General features: G+C 38.8%; 2 protein-coding genes across 9 annotated transcripts; one reads left to right on the top strand and one right to left on the bottom strand.

The window, feature by feature from the left end:
• Window positions 1-783: 783 nt before the first annotated feature.
• Window positions 784-8,204, bottom strand: THAP5 (THAP domain containing 5). Of its 6 annotated transcripts, none has more exons than XM_066319024.1 (4): window positions 8,054-8,200; window positions 7,238-7,366; window positions 4,494-4,683; window positions 784-2,187 (listed from the first exon to the last, which is right to left on the bottom strand). In XM_066319024.1, the coding sequence occupies exons 1-4, from the start codon at window positions 8,134-8,136 to the stop codon at window positions 1,246-1,248; spliced, it is 1,344 nt and encodes a 447-aa protein (XP_066175121.1). In that variant the 5' UTR covers window positions 8,137-8,200; the 3' UTR covers window positions 784-1,245. The 6 variants fall into 6 exon arrangements, with proteins under 6 accessions (XP_066175121.1, XP_066175120.1, XP_066175116.1 ...); XM_066319023.1 differs by lacking the exon at window positions 7,238-7,366 and adding an exon at window positions 5,336-5,366 and having other exon boundaries at window positions 8,054-8,199; XM_066319019.1 differs by lacking the exon at window positions 7,238-7,366 and having other exon boundaries at window positions 8,054-8,204.
• Window positions 7,320-17,596, top strand: DNAJB9 (DnaJ heat shock protein family (Hsp40) member B9). Of its 3 annotated transcripts, none has more exons than XM_066319028.1 (3): window positions 7,320-7,481; window positions 12,062-12,289; window positions 14,068-17,596. In XM_066319028.1, exons 2-3 carry the CDS (start codon window positions 12,073-12,075, stop codon window positions 14,496-14,498), a joined length of 648 nt encoding a protein of 215 aa, XP_066175125.1. In that variant the 5' UTR covers window positions 7,320-7,481; window positions 12,062-12,072; the 3' UTR covers window positions 14,499-17,596. The 3 variants fall into 3 exon arrangements, with proteins under 3 accessions (XP_066175125.1, XP_066175124.1, XP_066175123.1); XM_066319027.1 differs by lacking the exon at window positions 7,320-7,481 and adding an exon at window positions 8,464-8,512; XM_066319026.1 differs by lacking the exon at window positions 7,320-7,481 and adding an exon at window positions 9,168-9,403.
• The last annotated feature ends 488 nt before the right edge of the window (window positions 17,597-18,084 follow it).

The raw sequence follows: 18,084 nt of genomic DNA, 5'->3' as shown, positions 1-18,084 counted from the left end.
ATGCAGGCTAAGCTTCTACAGCACTGTGCTTTAGGAGCCCAACTTCTGCAATTCAAGACGTTCCAAGCCTCAAAAATTTTGAAATTTATTTGTAACTTCTTATCTAGTTGGAAGCCAGCTTTGTAGCTAGTGTGAACTGATTCTCAGTTCCTTATGAAAATTACCTTAACAGTTTAGAAAGTGTGCAGAAGACAATATAAGTAACATTTGAAAAGGAACCCATTTGCTCCAGTCCTAGACTGGACCTGTGGTGGTGCGGATGACACCATTTTGAACAAAGAAGAACACATCCTCAAACAATCTCATGGTTGCAGAATATAATATACTAGAAGAGTTCAGCTGGAAGGGGTGTAACAATGATTGCCAAGCACAGCTATGATGTCTAGTCACAGACCAGCTGATCTAGGATGTTTTCACTGTACTAGAGCACACAGCAAACTAGATCCAAAGGGTGGCACACTGACAGAATAATCAGAAAGTATTTAAGCAAATTAATTTTCCTCAAAATGAATTATATTACTATAGTGATAACCTATGCATTTATTAAGGTATTATTAAGGTATACATGCATTACCCAGCTGTAGACTGTAAGAGAGTCAATGCAGACAGCGCTCACTAAACAGAGCTTTCCCTTTTCAAAACTAGCAAAAACATCTGTGATTAAGATTTCTTTCCACTTGAGCTGAATCATAACAAAAAAATATAAGAATGAGATGGGCCTGTCCACTGGAAGAATATTCTTACAAGAATTTTTGTTTCTAGAAAGAAATGCAAGAAAATACCTTTTATGCAGAAACAATTTTAATAAGATCAAAGTGATACAAAAAACTTATCAGAACAAATGTTAGATGAACAGAAAACTAAAGAGCAATTTTGGCCTCACTGGACAATGCAAATATATACAAATATAATTTTTCATCCTATATGCTTATTTTGTCCATTTTACTGCTGTCCCAAATACAGGCATTGCATGTTTCAGAGAAGCCTGCAGCTGAGAAAGGGTTAAATTATCTTTTACTGACTTTGCTCAATTCAGTTTCTTTTTTTAATCTTACTTGCCAGTCATGTTTTACAGACAACATTCTACCACTTAGCTTTGGCTGACGTTACATTTTAAAGAATATTTGCTATTCATACAATTTGCATTAGATATTTAAAACACTGCAACTGGGAAAAGAGTTAATTTGTTCAAAAGTACAGTCAAAGAGGCTAAAAAGATATTTTAGAACCATCAGTTGAAAGCCTTTACTGTATCATAGTCACTTCAAGTGTTGTAAAGTAGTTTTCTACCATCTTCAGCTTTTCTTCAGAAAGCAGGTTATCTTGCTTCAACTGTCTAATAAGAGCTTCCAAGGACCTGAGCCTCCCCAAAGTTTTTACCTCCTGCATTTCAAGTAAAGTTACCTTAGAGTGGAGTTTTGAAATTTTTTGCCAAAGGTGATCTCGGTCTATGTCTTGTCTGCAGTATGAATGCTCAGTCTGAAGTATTTCGTTTCCATCATATTCAATCACTTCTGTCTCCTCTTTGTCAAAAAACTCTTCCTTAACAGGCAGGAAAGAACTATTTACTCTCTCAGGCTCTTCTGGACTCTCAGCTGGCATAATAATAGCAATGACAGACTCTTCACTTCCACTAAACTGTTCAATGGTTTGTGTGACTGTACTCAGTAAAACTGCATCTTCACTTGTCTGTACTTCACCAGGACAGACCACGTGAGGGACAGAATTTTCAGCTGCATAGTCAGTAACTGACTCTAAAGCATTGTTCGGTTTCAGAGATGAATTCAAGTAGTCAGGGTCTGTAAATTGCAGGACTGTAGCTGTACAACCTCCTGAATCCTCTATGGAAGTATGAACACTGGTAGCTTCCACGCTCTGGACTGCTGCTGTCATTAAAACCCGATTAGGCTGATGTACATACTGCTTACATGAACTATCAAGAATGACAGATGAAGGTGCCTGAAAGCCACCTTCATCTGGAAGCTGCAGGTTTTGGATTGGTAAAGGTTTACTCCATGCAGTTGGGCAAACTACTTCTGCTTCTTCCTCTACATTTTGTGCAGTTACAGGATTTTTCTTTGGTGGACAAGGTTCAAGTGGTACAGATACCTTCCCTGACACAACATTTGTTTCTTTCTGGTCTTCTTTCTGTACCTGTTGTGGACTGTTCTGAGAAGAATTTTTTTCCTGCAGGAGAAAAAATAATAAAAAAAGAAAATCAACACCTTGTAACAAGAAAATCATTGAGCATAAAAACATTAGTGATTTTAAATGCACCTGAAGAGAAGTGGTTACACAAAGACTACCTAGAACCTTCTATTACCATCTGAAACATTATATTAAATAAATTAAATGTACACAGTACAAGGTTCCTGTATTAAAGATGACTACAAACCAGCAATTCAATTCTGCCAACTAAACTTCACAATTTATGAAAATGGAGAGGGTTTTTTTGACAGATAGAAATGTTAGTAGAAAAATGTTAACAGGACTTTAAATAGACATTTAAAGAAAGAGACGACAATATGAAGCTTATCCTCTTTTAGCCACTTTCTTTTCCCTTCCTTCATATAAACTACATCATATGATTAAAAATCAATATACAAATAAGCTTTTAGGTATGTCAGTCAATGAAACAAAGCCACAAAAACAGTGGGTGTTTAATACTTTTTCTAGTAGATCTGATTATGAAAAGACTAATCTGAAGAATTTGTACTCCTGTGAACCTGTATACATGTTTAGCCTGGAAACTGAAAGATGAAACACAAAACCACAAAGAACAAAGAAACAGGAAAAAAAAGCAATTTTAACTTTGCAAATTATAGGCAGGCAAAACTCCTAACCAACAAAAACCCTGAAAATCCCAAATCAACAACAACAAAAAACCAAAAACAAAAACAAAAAAAAACCAAAAAAAAACCCACAAAAAAAACAACAAAACAAAACAAAACAAACTAGGAAAGGGGGAAAAAGAAAGAGAAAAAAACAAAAAAAAACCAGAGAAAAAGAAGTCAAGCTGAAAAAATGTATTACCATGAATAAGATAATTTCAAAGTATATGTTCCTAAAAGTCTGTATGTAGTTTGGAGTATCCTATGTACATTAAACTTCGTGATTCAGTTTTATATGAAACTTCAGTCTCAAAAGGACTGGGAAGTGTATACAGAAATAGCATTTATTTGGTTACCTTTACGTTTTCAAAGACAATACTTAGGATTATGTCAATCTTCGTGATTTTGTGAAAATGAAGCATTTCCTTTTCTTTGTCTTGTCTGCAGCTGAAAAAGACTTTCTCAGACTATGTATTTTGCCTAGACAAATCTCTTACAAAATATAATAGATAAATGTTCCCCAAATCCTCACCTAGCAAAACTGCCACTGAAGTTGAAGGAAATGCATCAAAAAAAGGTCTCAGGATACCTGCTTAAAGGAAGACTCTTCCGTTGAAAAATCTCCTTGTCTATCAGTCCCTGCCCTCCCATTTGTAGGTCAATCTTCAAGTAAAAACCCTGTCCAGCTAATGTGGAATGGTTACTGATATTGAAATCCTGGCAGCTATCTGCTCTTGAGCCAGTTTCTTTGCTCTTGGGACAGCAAAGTCCAGTTCCAAATTTACAGCTCCCTGTTACAATAGCAGCACAGGAATGTGAGGCATCTGTTGAACCGGGAGGATGGGGAGTGTTAAAGGAAAGATATTTCTTTCTAAATTAGTAATGCCACATCTTGCAAGATTTTCTGTTTTTGTATTTGAGAGATTTACCAGGATTACTTTTCACTCCACAGAGTCAAAAGAGTAGACAACAGTTAGAGATGTTCAAGGAGACAGAGTATTAAATGACTAAAAATAGTTTTGTAAAATTCATTAGCCACATATTTCAGTTTCACCTATTTAGCCTTAAATCAGTCCCTCCATTCCTCCCACCTGCAACGTGAAGACCCAGTGGAAGATAAACACATGCTAGAAGAGAATTAGCATAGGTTTAATCAAGATTAGGTGCCTGTGTAGCACAGTCTTTTTATGTAACCAATAGCATGAGTCTGTGAAAGACAAGATGGACTAGTCTTTGCAGGTTGTCTTTGGCAACAGGTTGTCTACAGTCCTGAGCTCTTAGGTAAAAGGTTAGGTACAGGAAAGAGAAATATGTAGTTTCAAACTAATACATTACAAAGCCAGTATTTCTGTAATTGCGTAAGAAAAAGCTTAGAATCATAATATTCTCATAAGAAATTTAAAATTTTCTATAGTAAATACTTCTGTAATTTCCAGTTAAAAAAAGATACTGAACCTCCACTCAAACTAGGGGAAGCTGTTCTTCCTTTAATTATGGAATCACACACCCATTTTGTGTCCTGCTGACAAATTGTTTTGATGGACAGGAATTTTATTTTTTAAATAAGAAAATAATTATCTAACAGATTAGAAAATCTGTATTACATCAACAGTTGGTTAGCTTTGTACTACAAACCAAAACAAAAGACGGAAATAGACATACCTCATCATCTGGGGAAGAGAAAATAGTTGGCACAGCAGTATTTTTCAAGTACCGTATCCCCCATCGCACATCCAGGGAATCAGGGGTAAAATGGTCACTGCAGAGCAGCTGGTGCTTACTTGGAGTCCAGGAATCTCGCTTCATATTCCGCAACCATTTCTCAAGTCTCTCTTTGTCATGAAGTGGAAATCTTTTTAAAGCAGTTGAGAAGGCAAATAAGAAAATATACAAAAATCTCCCGGTTATTATTGTCTTTCTTTCTTTTAAATAAGAATATCTCGTTTTTACCTAGAAGGTAGCTTTCCTTTAGAAAAGATTGAAAAAATCTTTCTTCAAAAATTTTAGGTATTAAATGCTAATCTGGATGTCATGTACACATTAATTCAATCATTATCTGAATTATTTCTAGTTGGGTATTTGCTCTGGAATTCAGAAGCAGAATTTCTGATTTCTGCTAGCCAAGGGTTTCAGAATCCATGGCCAAGATGTTTTCAAAGGTTTGATCCTACAACACTTGCTCAGAAAGCAGTTCTGCTGAAGGGACTGAAATAAAGTTAAGACTGGTCCTCATTTTATTAATAGTACTTCTAGGACTTTCTAGACACAACTAGTATTTTCTGTTTACCAGAATATCACCTAATATATGCATCTCTTTGTTTATCAGATAAATTTGGCAACGTGAATATTTCCAATACAGGACTTAAATTTTGTTCAAAAAGTAAATGCACAGAAATACAAAAGACTTCTATATTTTGTGTTTCAGCAATTAAACTTTCTCACAGGGTTAGGAGGCCACATTATATTTTGTAATTTAGAATTAACTTTTCAATCATCTAACCTACCTGAAAAGGAAAATGACGAGTATACATCTTCCTAGAAAAAAATTTGACTTTAAAAATACATGCAAACGGTGAAATTACATCAGAAAGAGAACTGAATTAAAAGCAAAGTGTGTGAAGATATGTAATTTATTTAATGTATCACAATACACAAATTAAAGGGAAATTAAAGGCTTATTATGATGCAAGCACAGTCAAGAAGTGATGACAACGCGAACAGGAACATTCAGACCACTCTTGCCTCTCACTTCTTCTCAGACAGGTATCAGGGTATTTGAAATGCGTTTCTATATTTCTGTGGTGCATAAACTTATTTTAACTCCAGCATATGATACATAAACTCTAAGTTGAATTCTGAGCACTGTTAAGTGACTACTGTTCAGAAAATAATATTCCTGAGAATCATGACCAATAATAATTACAGAGGAAAAGTCTCCACTTTTGTGATCCCACCCTCAATTCCCTGAAGCTGCAGGTTTCCTCCAACAGTCAAACATAACAATGACTCTTATGCAGGCTCTGTGTTCCAAACCTGCAAACTCAGGCAATTTTGAGAGAAAGATGGCTGAAATTCACACCATAAAGGTGCATGTCTTTACCGCTTCTCCAATTTTTTGAGTTTCTTGCCAAGTAAGTCCTCAAATTACCAAGGAAACAGAGCAAGTTTTGATGCATCCAGCTCTGTGTATCTGCAAGAATGCAAGGAGTAATGCTGATAAGAACACAATAACCTCTGAAGAACAAGTCAGAGGTTCAAGCTTTTCATACTTAGATCATGTACACTCAGCTGAAGCATTGCATGTAGACAGAGCATGCTCCCCTGCAACACAGCTTAGCCTAGGTGTTACTACAGAGGTCCAAAAGTCTCTCAGGAAGACGATAGCTTCCTTTCATTGAAGATCTTGTCACCAATTACACCCTCTACAAGAGGGCCTTGAGAACTTCTGCCCCCACTGCAGTTACCCTCACAACACAGGATCCTCTGCTCTACCCAGACTGCTTCAGATGGAAAACAAAATAATCTGAAGCAAGACAAGGGTCTGATAGCGAAAGTTATTATTTTAGCTTAAAGGCAACATTGCTAAAACCTGGTCATGCTTAAACACCTCCTCACTTATCAACAGAATCTGTTCTCTGGGGTAAACAAGACACAAAAAAAAAAAGGGGAAATTGAAAGAGGAAGTGGACAGAATTTATTTAGCAGCTGCCATCACTACACAAGTCAGAGAAGTGAACAAATAACACAGAGAAGGGCAGTGAAGCCAGCTGATATTAGGTGACAAAAGGTTTGGAAGGGGCTCAGACCCCAACCACAGAGCAGCAGAAGACTTCTTAAATAGTGGAAAGAGGCAAGAGAATAAAACTTGCAATTCAAGTCAGCAGTAGTAACTAATATAAGGCAAGAGAAATCTACAAATCAAATCTCAGAAGTCCTTCTCTAGAAGCATGAAACTCAGAATGTAGCACAACTCAAAGGGTAGGTAAAATAGCTAAGGTTTGGCAAGCATCTCCATACCGATGCCGCACATTTGAATATAAACATGTCATGTTTCAATTATCCATGTGGCACTCACATTCTCTAGCACATAAGGGAAATTATTTTCATGATTGTTTAATGATGCATTCCACATTAGAAATGTGCTAGGGAAATAAGCTTTTCTTCAATCTAAAATATAATTTCTTTCAAAGCAGTCTTCCTGTTGGTCTTCCTATACAGCCTTCCTGATCCTGCAATAACTATGACTAATCAGAAAAAGAAAGAAAACTTAGTTTGAGGTATAAATTTTACCAAAATAGATTTTGAGGCTAATTGTGAAATTTATCTTTCAAATTTTTCTTAAGTTGCTTTTGTTGACAAACGGTCCCATAGTTTTATTCTACACAAATACATTAATATTCAGTTACCTGCACTGCGCTTCTCTCAGGATTGTGAAACACTGTTTATAACTCACCATCCTGGGAAGCGACATCCACGTAACCACACCAGTGCAGAGGTTACTGCAGGCCTGGGACGGCGACTGCTCCCTACAGCGTCTGCACGGTGCGATGCACCCATCGCCATAAACTGTTCTTTGGCAACCGAGATAGCTAAGTTCCAGCTAACTCAGCTGCTTCCGAACAACCAGCAATGCCTCTGTTCACAGAGCAGGTAAGGCAGTAATTCTAGTGGGAAAATTTCATTTTAAGGAATCATTATATGTTCACTCGCCTTCTCTTCCGGGCCCTTCTCCTGGCATGTAAACCTTCACACACAAGACACCTCACCATTAAGCCAAAGTCTCCATTACTGCTTGCCCCGCTGGAACATCGCTTCTATACAGGCAGCAACGAAACAGAGCCAGAAATGCAAATTTTATATTTTAGTCCAATCTGCTTGCTGCTCAGTTCGCGGACCCTCCGGAGGCCCTACAGGTGTCCGCAGACACCCATCCCGGAGTCCTATCACGGCCCCCTCTCCCCAGTCCCGTCCGCCTAGTGCGAGGGACGGTGTGTGTGATCACGTCCCGGCTGTCCACTCTTTATCTCCTACACCTTCCCTTCCCTCAGGGGTCAGCGCTGTGTCCCTCCAGCCTCCCGGGATCAGACGGGGTTCCAAGGCGACCACCAGCGTGCTCGACCCGTGGCGCTGGGTCTTTCGGCCATTTACTTCCGCGGTAGGGCTCACTACCACCCCCACGGCCAGCGCTCACCCAGACCCTACCCCGCTCCGCGGCCACTCACGGGTAGAAGCTGAGCTTGCGCTGGTCCTTGGCGCTCTGGCCGCCGCGGTTCTTGCAGCGGGTGGCGGCGCAGTACCGCGGCATGGCGGCCAGCGGCGGCCAGCGGGGGCCGTGCGGGCTGGGCCGGGCCGGGCCGCGCTGGGCCGGGCCGGGGGCGGCACCGCCTCCTCACAGCGCCCCCCAGCGGCGGGTGGTGGAAGTGCCGCGGCTGCGACCTCCCACGTGCACCGCGTCACGTGCGGCCGGGCGACCAATGGCGCAGCGCTTCGTGTAGGAACGGCGGGGGGTCGGACTGCGCGAGCGCCGGGCGCGGGAGGGCGGGAACGGCGGCGCTGAGGGGCGGCCGGGGAGCAGCCGGGGAGCGGCCGAGGAGCGGCCGAGGAGCGGGGCCGGCGCCCAGGTGAGGAGACGGGCCCGCTGCCGCGGGGTGAGGGCTCGGAGGAGGTGGAAGGTTGCTGAAGTGGGTGAACGCGGAGGGGTCGGGGAAAGGGGGACGCGCTGGGAAGCTTGGGGGCAGCGTGGGAAGCTAGGTGGGGGGCAGAGAGAGCGGCCGCTGGGGCTTGGTCTGGAGAATTTCTTTGGAATTTGGGCCTCTCCGGGCCACGCTGCGCTGGTGTTTTCCAGCCTGGCTGCACCCGAGGGGGGCCAGCGTCGCTCAGTTTGGCTGTTAGCGGTTGCCCGGCTCTGGCCTGGCCCCGCCTCGCTCCATGGTGCGGTCCGGCTCCAGCGAGGGCTTCAGGGGTCTGGATAGGCAGGATGGTGCCGGGTTGATTCCTTCGTTTTCATGTGCTCCACGGCAAGATTCAGGAACCTTCTTCTGTATTCACTTTCGAGTCAGTATAGAGGTCAAGGCAAGTACAAGTTCCCGAGTTTGACAGACTTGCCTGTAGCTGCTTGAGGACTGAAGACTTGCTTACTCATCGGATTAGTCGTGGTAGGAGAACCAAGGGAAAACCTTGGTCACTTTATTACTGTCAGTAAATTGTTCGCAGAAGTAATTAAAAAGACGTGAGCATTCCACAGGTTAGTGTTTAGTAATTCTGTAATGAAAGTAGTGGCAGAACGCCAGTGATGCTCTGTATTTTCTGAATACATGAGACTTTGAATATAAGCGTCTATCCAATATTTTGGTTAGTTACTTTCAAAGAAGGATGGAATGGGGTATTTGTGTTGCAAGATGAAGTAGGTTCTTATTTTCTAAATCTGACAGATTTTATTCTAGGTACATCATCCTCAAACATCGCTTGATTGTGCAGCTGTTGATAAACGTTGATAAACTAATGAAGAACCGATTGTTATCACCTCTGCAGTACTTTGGATAGGCATTAGACGGTGCACTTCGTACACGAAGGTGAATAGTAGTTGAGATCTGTACCTGCTCATCCAACAGGGTTAAATAGTTACGGTGTGCCATAAGGTCTCTTACTTCATTGGCAGATGTACCTAAATAAAGTGTAGCTCTTCATAATTCTTAGAAAAGCTCATTACGGCTTGAGCTTGGTGTGTACAGAATTTATTGAATTCTGGAATGTGATTTAAGTAGCTACAGTGAATGGCCTGGAAAGTGCAACTTACCTATCTCTTTTTGATTGAGAAACAGAGGGTGAAGAGACAAGCAAAAAAAAGTATTTAGAAGAGATTTCATTTTGAAAAGGATTATAAAAATAGTTAGGAATGGCAGGGCTAAAGTAGCTGACAGTAGCAACACTAAGGTACTGAAAAATATAAAATAGCTGTTTTCTAAAAAGTAAATTGAATAATTGGCAGTGTCTAAATATAAGACTTGCTCTCTCTGATAACCCTACAAAGTTTAAAATGCTGCTTATACTGGAGTTTTATTTGTATTTGGTTTTCATTTACATCGTATTCTTAAATTTGAGTTTGAGTTCAAGGGCAGAATTAAGTCTGTGCTAGTTTAAAAAACAGTGAAACTTTAATACTGTTTTTTACTATGCTTTAGAAATCAAATATAGAAAAAAACTTCATTTCAGAACTCCCAATGTAAGGAACTGTAGAAAAAGAAAAATTCAGATGTATTTTGCTATTAAGAATTAATACAAGTTGAGATGGTTCCCCAGAGCAGAAAACTGAAAGGAATTATGAAAGAGAGTTTTACTCTTAGTGGAGGACATGAACTGTTCCTTTTATCTCTTTTGAGTGTTCAGAAATAGAAACACGGTGGTTGACCTTAAGACAATGCAGGAGGTGATTATGCAAGCATGATGCAGGTGTGGTAGATGAAGTAAATGAAAACAATCACGCGTGAGATGACCACATAAGTCTGCATCTATAAAGCACAAACAGGAAGAAAGCCCCAAAAGCATGGAAGGATATTCATGTGTGTAGTTCTTAGTGCCCAAGTGGTAAAATTTCAGGTTAGTGAAGTGGTGAGAGAAGATATGTGGGGAAACTGTACTGAAAATATATCTGATATTGTGCGTGAAGAATACTGGAAAGACCTGTCCATTTGGTATCTAAGTACACTGATCAAAATGCAGTTTATTTCAACTGCTGCCCCTTAACACTTGATATCATGCAGGCTGCTGGCCAGATAAATGCTTAGGAGGGCATGGGTAGATTAATCTTGCCAGCCTTTTGCTCCTGTCTCACAGCATTCATTTTAGCCCCCTGAATTATGAATTAGAAATTATATTCTTTTTTCCATTTTCGGTTCTTGCATTTTAATTTTGTTTGACTTTCAGGTAAATGCTTAATTTTCTTTTGTATCAGATATTGAAAGGTTTTGAATTCTGCCTGAAAAATATTGGGTCCCATGGTGGCTAGCAAAAGTGTTCTAACTTTAATGGTGCTCAGACTGTAAGTTTGTTTATTCAGCTTCCAGGAAAGTAACACTAATTGTCTGAGTTGTTCTTACATTACTTTCAAATCAGTGTAATCTGCTGGGGGAGACATGTTACATCTGGAATGTTCAGGGTCTTGTTGTACATCCTTCTGGTCAGGTGCCAGGCAGCACTCTGGCTTTGAACACTTGCCTTTCTGCACTCTGTGTTTTAAATGTAATATCCACAGGCATATTATCTGTTCTCACCTTCTAGCAGGAACAGCTCACCCCGTCCTTCATGAAAATCATGAGGCATCATGTGGCTGTGTGGAACTGTTTTTTAGAATCATTTATATATGACACAGTCTTCCCCTGAGTTCTCAGATACTTGTTTCAAAATAGGTCTTTTTGACAGGGGCGTTGTTGAAAAAAAACGTTATGGCTTTTAATTATTGTTGAAGCTACTCATCTTGTATAAAAGACTGTTTTTTGCATTCAGTTTCAATACTGGGGGTTTCTTATGTAAGCCTTAATATGCAGTGGTATTTATCAGGTGAATTCTTTAATATATGGTTGGTGCTTTGTTTTATAATGCAATCTGATACATGGATGAGCTAAGCCAGCCTATTGTTAAATAAAGGAAAATGTGCTTTACTTGGCTGAACTCTGGAAATGAATGATCTGCTCTTTATCATCCTAGGTTAGTTGAACAAACTGAAGCTGACCACGAGTGCCTAATAGTCTTGTCTTCCTGCACCTCGCAGTCAGCTCTAGGCCAGTTGTGTTTTTTGGCTCCTATTGCACCAGTGAGTGAGTCTTCCAGTAGAGAGTCAGTGTTTGCAGCCTATGCATAATTTAGAGCTGCTGTGTTTATGGTCCTAGAACTCAAGGATTAATGTAAAGCTAGTTCAGGTATGGTGGTGTGAACACAATGAAATGTGCTGTGTATTTACTTTCACAACTTTGTATGACAGTGATCAGTTAAGTGTAAAACAAAGATGAGCACTAAAGTGGTTGTTATGCATGTGAAATGTCACTTTGCAGTATTTTCACTTACATACTCTGTGAATATGAAAACAGCATAATGGAGTTTGACAGGTGTAAAACAGTGTGCTTACAAGTCTGTCATTGACTCCTGGTCTTCCTCTCCCAGCCTACAGTTGTAACTAAGTTGTTGTGGAATGTAAAATAACTTGTTCTTCAAGTGTATTTCCTTTTTTTTTTTAGGAACTGGAGAAATGGCCACTACACAATCTGTCTTCACATTTGCTCTTTGCATTTTGATGATAACTGAATTAATACTGGCTACAGAGAGCTATTATGATATCTTAGGTGTTCCAAAAAATGCATCTGACCGCCAGATTAAGAAAGCATTTCACAAGTTGGCTATGAAATACCACCCAGACAAAAATAAGAGTCCTGGAGCAGAAGCAAAATTTAGAGAAATTGCTGAAGGTAATATACACTATCTTTTGTCTTAATAATTTGACACATCTTATATCTATAACCTAAGTGCATTTTGTTTATACTGAATAAGTATAAAGGGTTTTTTTTACTGAATTCCACTTAAGTGCTGTCAAATGTACAGTATAAAAATCCGAGTTGTTTCTGTGTTCTTGCACATAGAAGGGCTTTTTACAGAGTTTATAAATTTCTGCTTTTTAGGCTTTTGGCATATTCCTCTTCTCACAAAAAATACTTGGTATTAGGACAGCTTTAGCCCTTGGAGGTTGTTAGCTTTTGATCTGTTTCATAAGATCCAGCTCAGGATTACTACCAGGGCTTCAGGAAGGCCTAACAGCAACTCTCCAGTAACTAGGGGGAGATAATAAGAAAACACACAGCAGGGTGCTTCAGTGGTTCAATGCGGGAATACAAGAGGTTTCAATGGCTGTAAGGAAAAACTTTTTCACCTTGAGGATAATGGTTGGATTTGATGATCTCGGAGGTCTTTTCTAGTCTTAACAACTCTGTGATTCTGTTCTGCAGGCCAGTGTTAGAACAGATTTTCTAGAGAGGTTGTGCAGTCTCCAGCCTTGGATACTTTTCAGGAATGACTGGGTAATGCTTTGACTAATCTAGTCTGATCTCATAACTGACCCTACTTTGAGCAGGAGGTTAGAGTAGAGACTGAGGTCATGTCTAACTTGAACTATCCTGTGATTGATCCTACAAATATACCACTTATAGGTATTGCGTGATAAAATAAAATGGTGCAAGTGGATAATTAAGAGCAGAAAGACTTGCTGAAAAATAAGGTATACCCACTTGTATCCCCTGTAGACTCAGGTATAACATCCATGTATCTGTATTTCTGCTGACTAAGCTAAATGGGATTTCTGATTTTACCTTCTTGTCTGCAGAAGAATTATTTTGAAAAAGAATTAGTTAGTAATATAATGAAAGGGAGTGACAGCCTTGTTAGATACTTACTGCGGTTGTTAGCACCTACTACAGGAGGAAATAGGAACTCTAAATGTTAAATTATATAGAATAATTTCAAGTCTTGGACAGGTAAGAAAATAAAAATGAGTTTTTAAAATATTTAGTTATCAGAATGGGTATATTTTCTATCAGAGTTTCTGCATTGGAATACCATTAGTTATAGTTGTAAACCAAATATTGAAGGGAAATATAATTTAATTTTGGGTATATCCAGTCACCAAATCTAGGTTTATTGCTGAACTTCCAAAAAGTTGAGAATTGGCACATGGTGAAATTAATTTTTATCTCCTCGATGTTTATGTTGTTGCTTGGTTGTAACTGGTGTCATTAGAACTTGCTGCCTGGTTGCCTGGCTAGTAGCTGTGCAGACATTGCCCTGTGTTTCTGTGATAGGAGTGCAGGAGGAATGGAGCTCCTAACTCATCCTTCTTTCTTCAGGCTTTCTGATCACCACTTCTCATTATTTTCTTTCAAATCTAAACACTGATATTTATTAGTAGTTAAACTGTGTTGTATTATGGGTAACCTGTCCTCATAATATAGCTGTGTTTGTTTATTATTGTAAGTAACTATTCTGAAGCAGTTTGTTTTGGTTCAGAGAAAGGTAGGTAAACCTTGGGCTTGATTGGGCTTGAACACTGAATGACAGTCTTGTTTGAAATTTGTTTGGTTCAGGATGAGTGGGAGAGAAAGCTGCTGTTCTTTGCATTTGTGTGAGGTTTTATTTTTTTCCTTTTTTTTTTAAGTGGAAATTAACTGTAACAACTTTTTTTTTTTAACATAAATAGCATATGAAACATTGTCAGATGAGAATAAACGAAGAGAATATGATCAACTTGGCCGTCATGGAGGAAGAGGAAGTAATGGAAGCCCATTCCATCAGTCATTTAATTTCGACTTCGATGATCTGTTCAAAGACTTTGACCTGTTCAGTCAAAACTCACGGTCGAAAAAGCACTTTGAAAATCACTTCCGAAGTCATCGGGAGGCTCATAATCGGCAGAGACGTTCTTTCCAAGAGTTTTCTTTTGGAGGTGGACTGTTTGATGATGTGTTTGAAAATATGGAAAAGATGTTTTCATTCAGTGACTTTGAAAATGCACACAGACACGCAGTGCGAACTGATGCCAGGTTTCATGGATCCAGCAAGCACTGCAGGACTGTCACTCAGAGACGAGGAAACATGGTTACCACATACACTGACTGTTCTGGACAATAATGTTTCCTTTCTTCTAAACTTTTCTTCTTTTCTCAATGTCTTCATAATCTTTCTTGGTTTTGTGCTAACACGGAAGAAATTCTCTGAACTGTATTTTCTAAAAAATACTTAAACTACTATAAAGAAGTTGTAGATTAAACTAACCTTCAGAATAGGAACAACATCCTGTTGGGAAGTAAATGTGCCAGCAACAACTTAGAATGGGAGAGAAATAATCTCATGTAATAGAAAACATTATATATTTCAGTTTAGTAAACACTTTCCCTAAATTTGAGCACAAGATACATATTTTTCATTTCAAAAATGTAATATAATTTTTTTTCATGAGAACCAGTTTAGGACTGACTGAATTACTGGTGCGTGGATTGAAGCAGAGGAGATACTTTAATTTTGACATGCTGCTTTTTTTTTTAGTCATGTCTTTCCAAGTTTGCACTTGCAGTGTTTGCCCGATACAGATTTACTCTACAAATTACACAATTTACACAAAATAGCAGCAGAAATATGACTTGCCTGGGTCTTTGTTACTCTCTCTAGCACTGCAAAAGTATTAGTAAAACCCTTGCTTTTTGAAGTTGGAAAATAGTGAGGGAACATATTAAGACAGTGAGTGATGTAGGAATTAGTTTTATTTCTGAATTGGCCTGAAACGATCTTATGATTTGAATAACCCTTGACTTATTTATGGGATATAGAGATAGTAATGTATGTAAGTTTGTGTGCTCATGAAGTTTTTGTTTTGGTTTTTTTTTTTCCCGGTCTTCCACAATACAAATATTTCTCTAACAAGGTTTGGAAGAGCACACCCAAAACACTCTTGTTTTGTGCTGACTGTATTACCACATGTGCACTCACTTATAACTCACTTTGTTGAACTAAAATATCCCTCCGATACCTTAAGGACTTCAATAAGATAAGCTTGCCTGCAGATTTGTGGTGTTCCTGAAAGGGTTTAAGTAAAAGCTACAGTGTTTAGATTGACATATTTATTACCTGTCAGCAGGAATTTTTCAGCATTGTGATTTGAAAGGTAAATTCTTAGCCTAACCACAGAGTAAAACTGAAAATTACAATCCTCATGTTCATCCAATGCCTTGTGGGGCTGGAAACTGCTAATAAGGACAGTACTAATGGGTATTGATTTTTGCACCATGGAAACTCACAACCAGTGTAAACTACTTAAAACTAAAGAGAAGGGAAAAACCACCAGAAAATGCTACACAGCAAAACCCCCAAACACTTTAGCTGATGTCAATCAAGAAGCTCCGTTGTTGCTCTTTAACTAGTCATACAGGTTCAGTATGTTGAATTGCCTGTCCCTTTAGTAGTGGGAGCTAAGAATTTACCTTTCAGATTGATTGCATGAGCAAAATAAGCATTTTAACTAGCAGTGTTCTAAATAGGCTTGAGTTCTTAAAATCTTTATTAAGAGATTTAACCCTTTGCTTCTTGGATGGATATTGAAAGCTGCCTATTTGCTAAGGAACTTCAGCCTTCCCGTCAAGTGTGCATATTATCGCTTGTTCAGTTTTCATTGCCTAATCCTAGGAATGGATTGTTGCATTGTATTAAGTGCTTTTCCTTTTCTGTGTCCTTCTTTATTTATTAATAGACTAATACCTCATATATGGTCTTTATTAAAAGCCAGTAATTTGTGCAACATTATCGGAATGTGCAATATTCTTATAGTAGGAAAAGTAGTGGATTGAGTGTGTTTTTTTCACCCTTTTCCTGTGTAAGTAATGATTTTTGTTTTTTCTGTATAATTAATATATGATCCAAGCAAAAGTTGTACTTCATGTAGATTTCTGCATTTATTTTCTGTAACATACTCCGTTAGTCCTGCGCATGAATCCATGTGCCAAATTCATATCATATAGGCATCCAAGTGAAGAAATTAACTTAAAGTTATGAATTACTCTGTCTCAAAAAGATTAAGTATTAGACATGAGACTATTTGTGAATGTCCTTTGGTGGGAGGCAACTCCAGAAGTGGTATGCAAAGGTAAAATATTAATGCCTTTAGTGAATATTTTCTTAATTTAAAAAAAAGATTGGAAATGGTAGAATGAACAATTCACTTGGGTCCCTTCCCAAACTCTGAACTAGAGGGAATGAAAGCTAAAATAAAGACTGTAAATTGTAGGAAACACATTTCATCCCTAAACTCAAGTAATTTAAGTGACCGTGTAAGTTCACAGTCTTTTGAGCTAAACTTTTAGGTGAAAATAAGGGTCCTGGCTGCTTCTAGACTAGTGTCCCCTCTTTAAGAATGCTCCAAACTTAGTGCAAAATGTACTTGTTTTCCTGATCTCTTTAAAGTGTAAGTATGAAACGGATAAGAAAACCAATAGTGTTGCTATTTTTTTAGCTGATTCACCTTAACAGAACTTTTGGTTAGTCTATTTTAATTTGATTTCTTATTATTTCTCTTAATTACTTATCACGGGAAAAACAACAAATGCTTCCCATTATTTCTGTGGCCTAGTCACCTTTCTGGTGGTTTTTGTCGTCAGTCCAAGGTCAAATCCAAAGGAAAGCTTGTCATGAGTATTGCAGAAACCAGTGTAAACCCTGTGGTTTTCTAGAATGCATTCGTTTTGAATAGACTTCAGCTGGGGAAATTTGGGCAGGCTTTCCTCAGTCAGGAGTCTTCACTTTCATGTCCCTCAGAACACAAGCTTTCAACACATGTTGTGCTTCTCACTCATTTGGAGCTCTTGCACATTCTTCCCCTATTTATAGTGTTTGCTTCATGGCAGGCTCCAGCGGAAGTCCTGGTATAACCTTACGACACCCCTGACTTCAGAGTTTCTTAAGTGCCATCTTTGATCTCTCTTCAGATCTTACAAAAATACCCAACAAAACCAGTTTTTGTTAGATAAGGGTGAAAAATAAAGTTATGAACAATTTTTTGAAAATAATTTATGCATATGTAAATCCAAATGATTTAGTTTTTAAAACTACCAAAAAAGTGTTTTTTCATGTTTGTTTTCTTCCCATTATACTTTTGAAACACTGTATCTAGTGGAGATAAAAGAACTGTAAAGACTGTAAAGTTAATTAGAGTGCCATTACATTAAACATGTGAAAATTAATGGTGTGATGTCTTTTTTCTCTTTTTTTTTTTTTCTCTTCAAGATATAGATGAGAAACCAAAGCAAAGTGGTTGATGTGGTGCTCGTGTTTTATGAAATGTTTTGACCACTGCGATTTCCCTGAATGTGATGATGGGGTTGTCAGGGAGAAGAGAGTGGGACTGAAAAAACTTGAGTCAATTTCACCTGGTTTGTATTTTTTGGAAATGTTGGGAATGGCTCGGAGTTAAAGTATTATGCCTTTTAATAAAGCAGGCAAAAAAGCCTGTGCTAGAGGACTTCTTCTGAGAAGCAGGGTGTGTAAGAGCTGAGAGCTGCCTGGAGCTGATGGGTCACTGCCTGTGCCCTGCCCTGCTGGGATGTGTGAGGGCAGCATAGGCCGGTACTAGAGGCTTAGAATTGTAGGTTCTGAAACCAAGGTCAGGTGCTGTTGTGCTGGTTCACAAGACTGCTTGAAAGTTCTTGTTTTCTGGGTCTGGTCTTTAAAA

Source organism: Sylvia atricapilla, chromosome 5 (assembly GCF_009819655.1).
Source record: "Sylvia atricapilla isolate bSylAtr1 chromosome 5, bSylAtr1.pri, whole genome shotgun sequence".
NCBI lineage: Eukaryota > Metazoa > Chordata > Aves > Passeriformes > Sylviidae > Sylvia > Sylvia atricapilla.
Note: the sequence above shows the minus strand (reverse complement) of the source record. Positions and strands in the feature narration are given on the sequence as shown.

What these genes read in the sequence shown, in the direction of transcription:
- THAP5 (XM_066319024.1), bottom strand. Translation starts at nt 8,136, where the DNA reads ATGCCGCGGTACTGCGCCGCCACCCGCTGCAAGAACCGCGGCGGCCAG. An exon ending in CGCAAGCTCAGCTTCTACCC is followed by an intron (nt 7,367 to 8,053) that starts GTGAGTGGCCGC and finishes CGCACCGTGCAG; the next exon opens with ACGCTGTAGGGAGCAGTCGC. An exon ending in CTGAGAGAAGCGCAGTGCAG is followed by an intron (nt 4,684 to 7,237) that starts GTAACTGAATAT and finishes TGCTTTAAAAAG; the next exon opens with ATTTCCACTTCATGACAAAG.
- DNAJB9 (XM_066319028.1), top strand. Translation starts at nt 12,073, where the DNA reads ATGGCCACTACACAATCTGTCTTCACATTTGCTCTTTGCATTTTGATG. An exon ending in ATTTAGAGAAATTGCTGAAG is followed by an intron (nt 12,290 to 14,067) that starts GTAATATACACT and finishes TAACATAAATAG; the next exon opens with CATATGAAACATTGTCAGAT.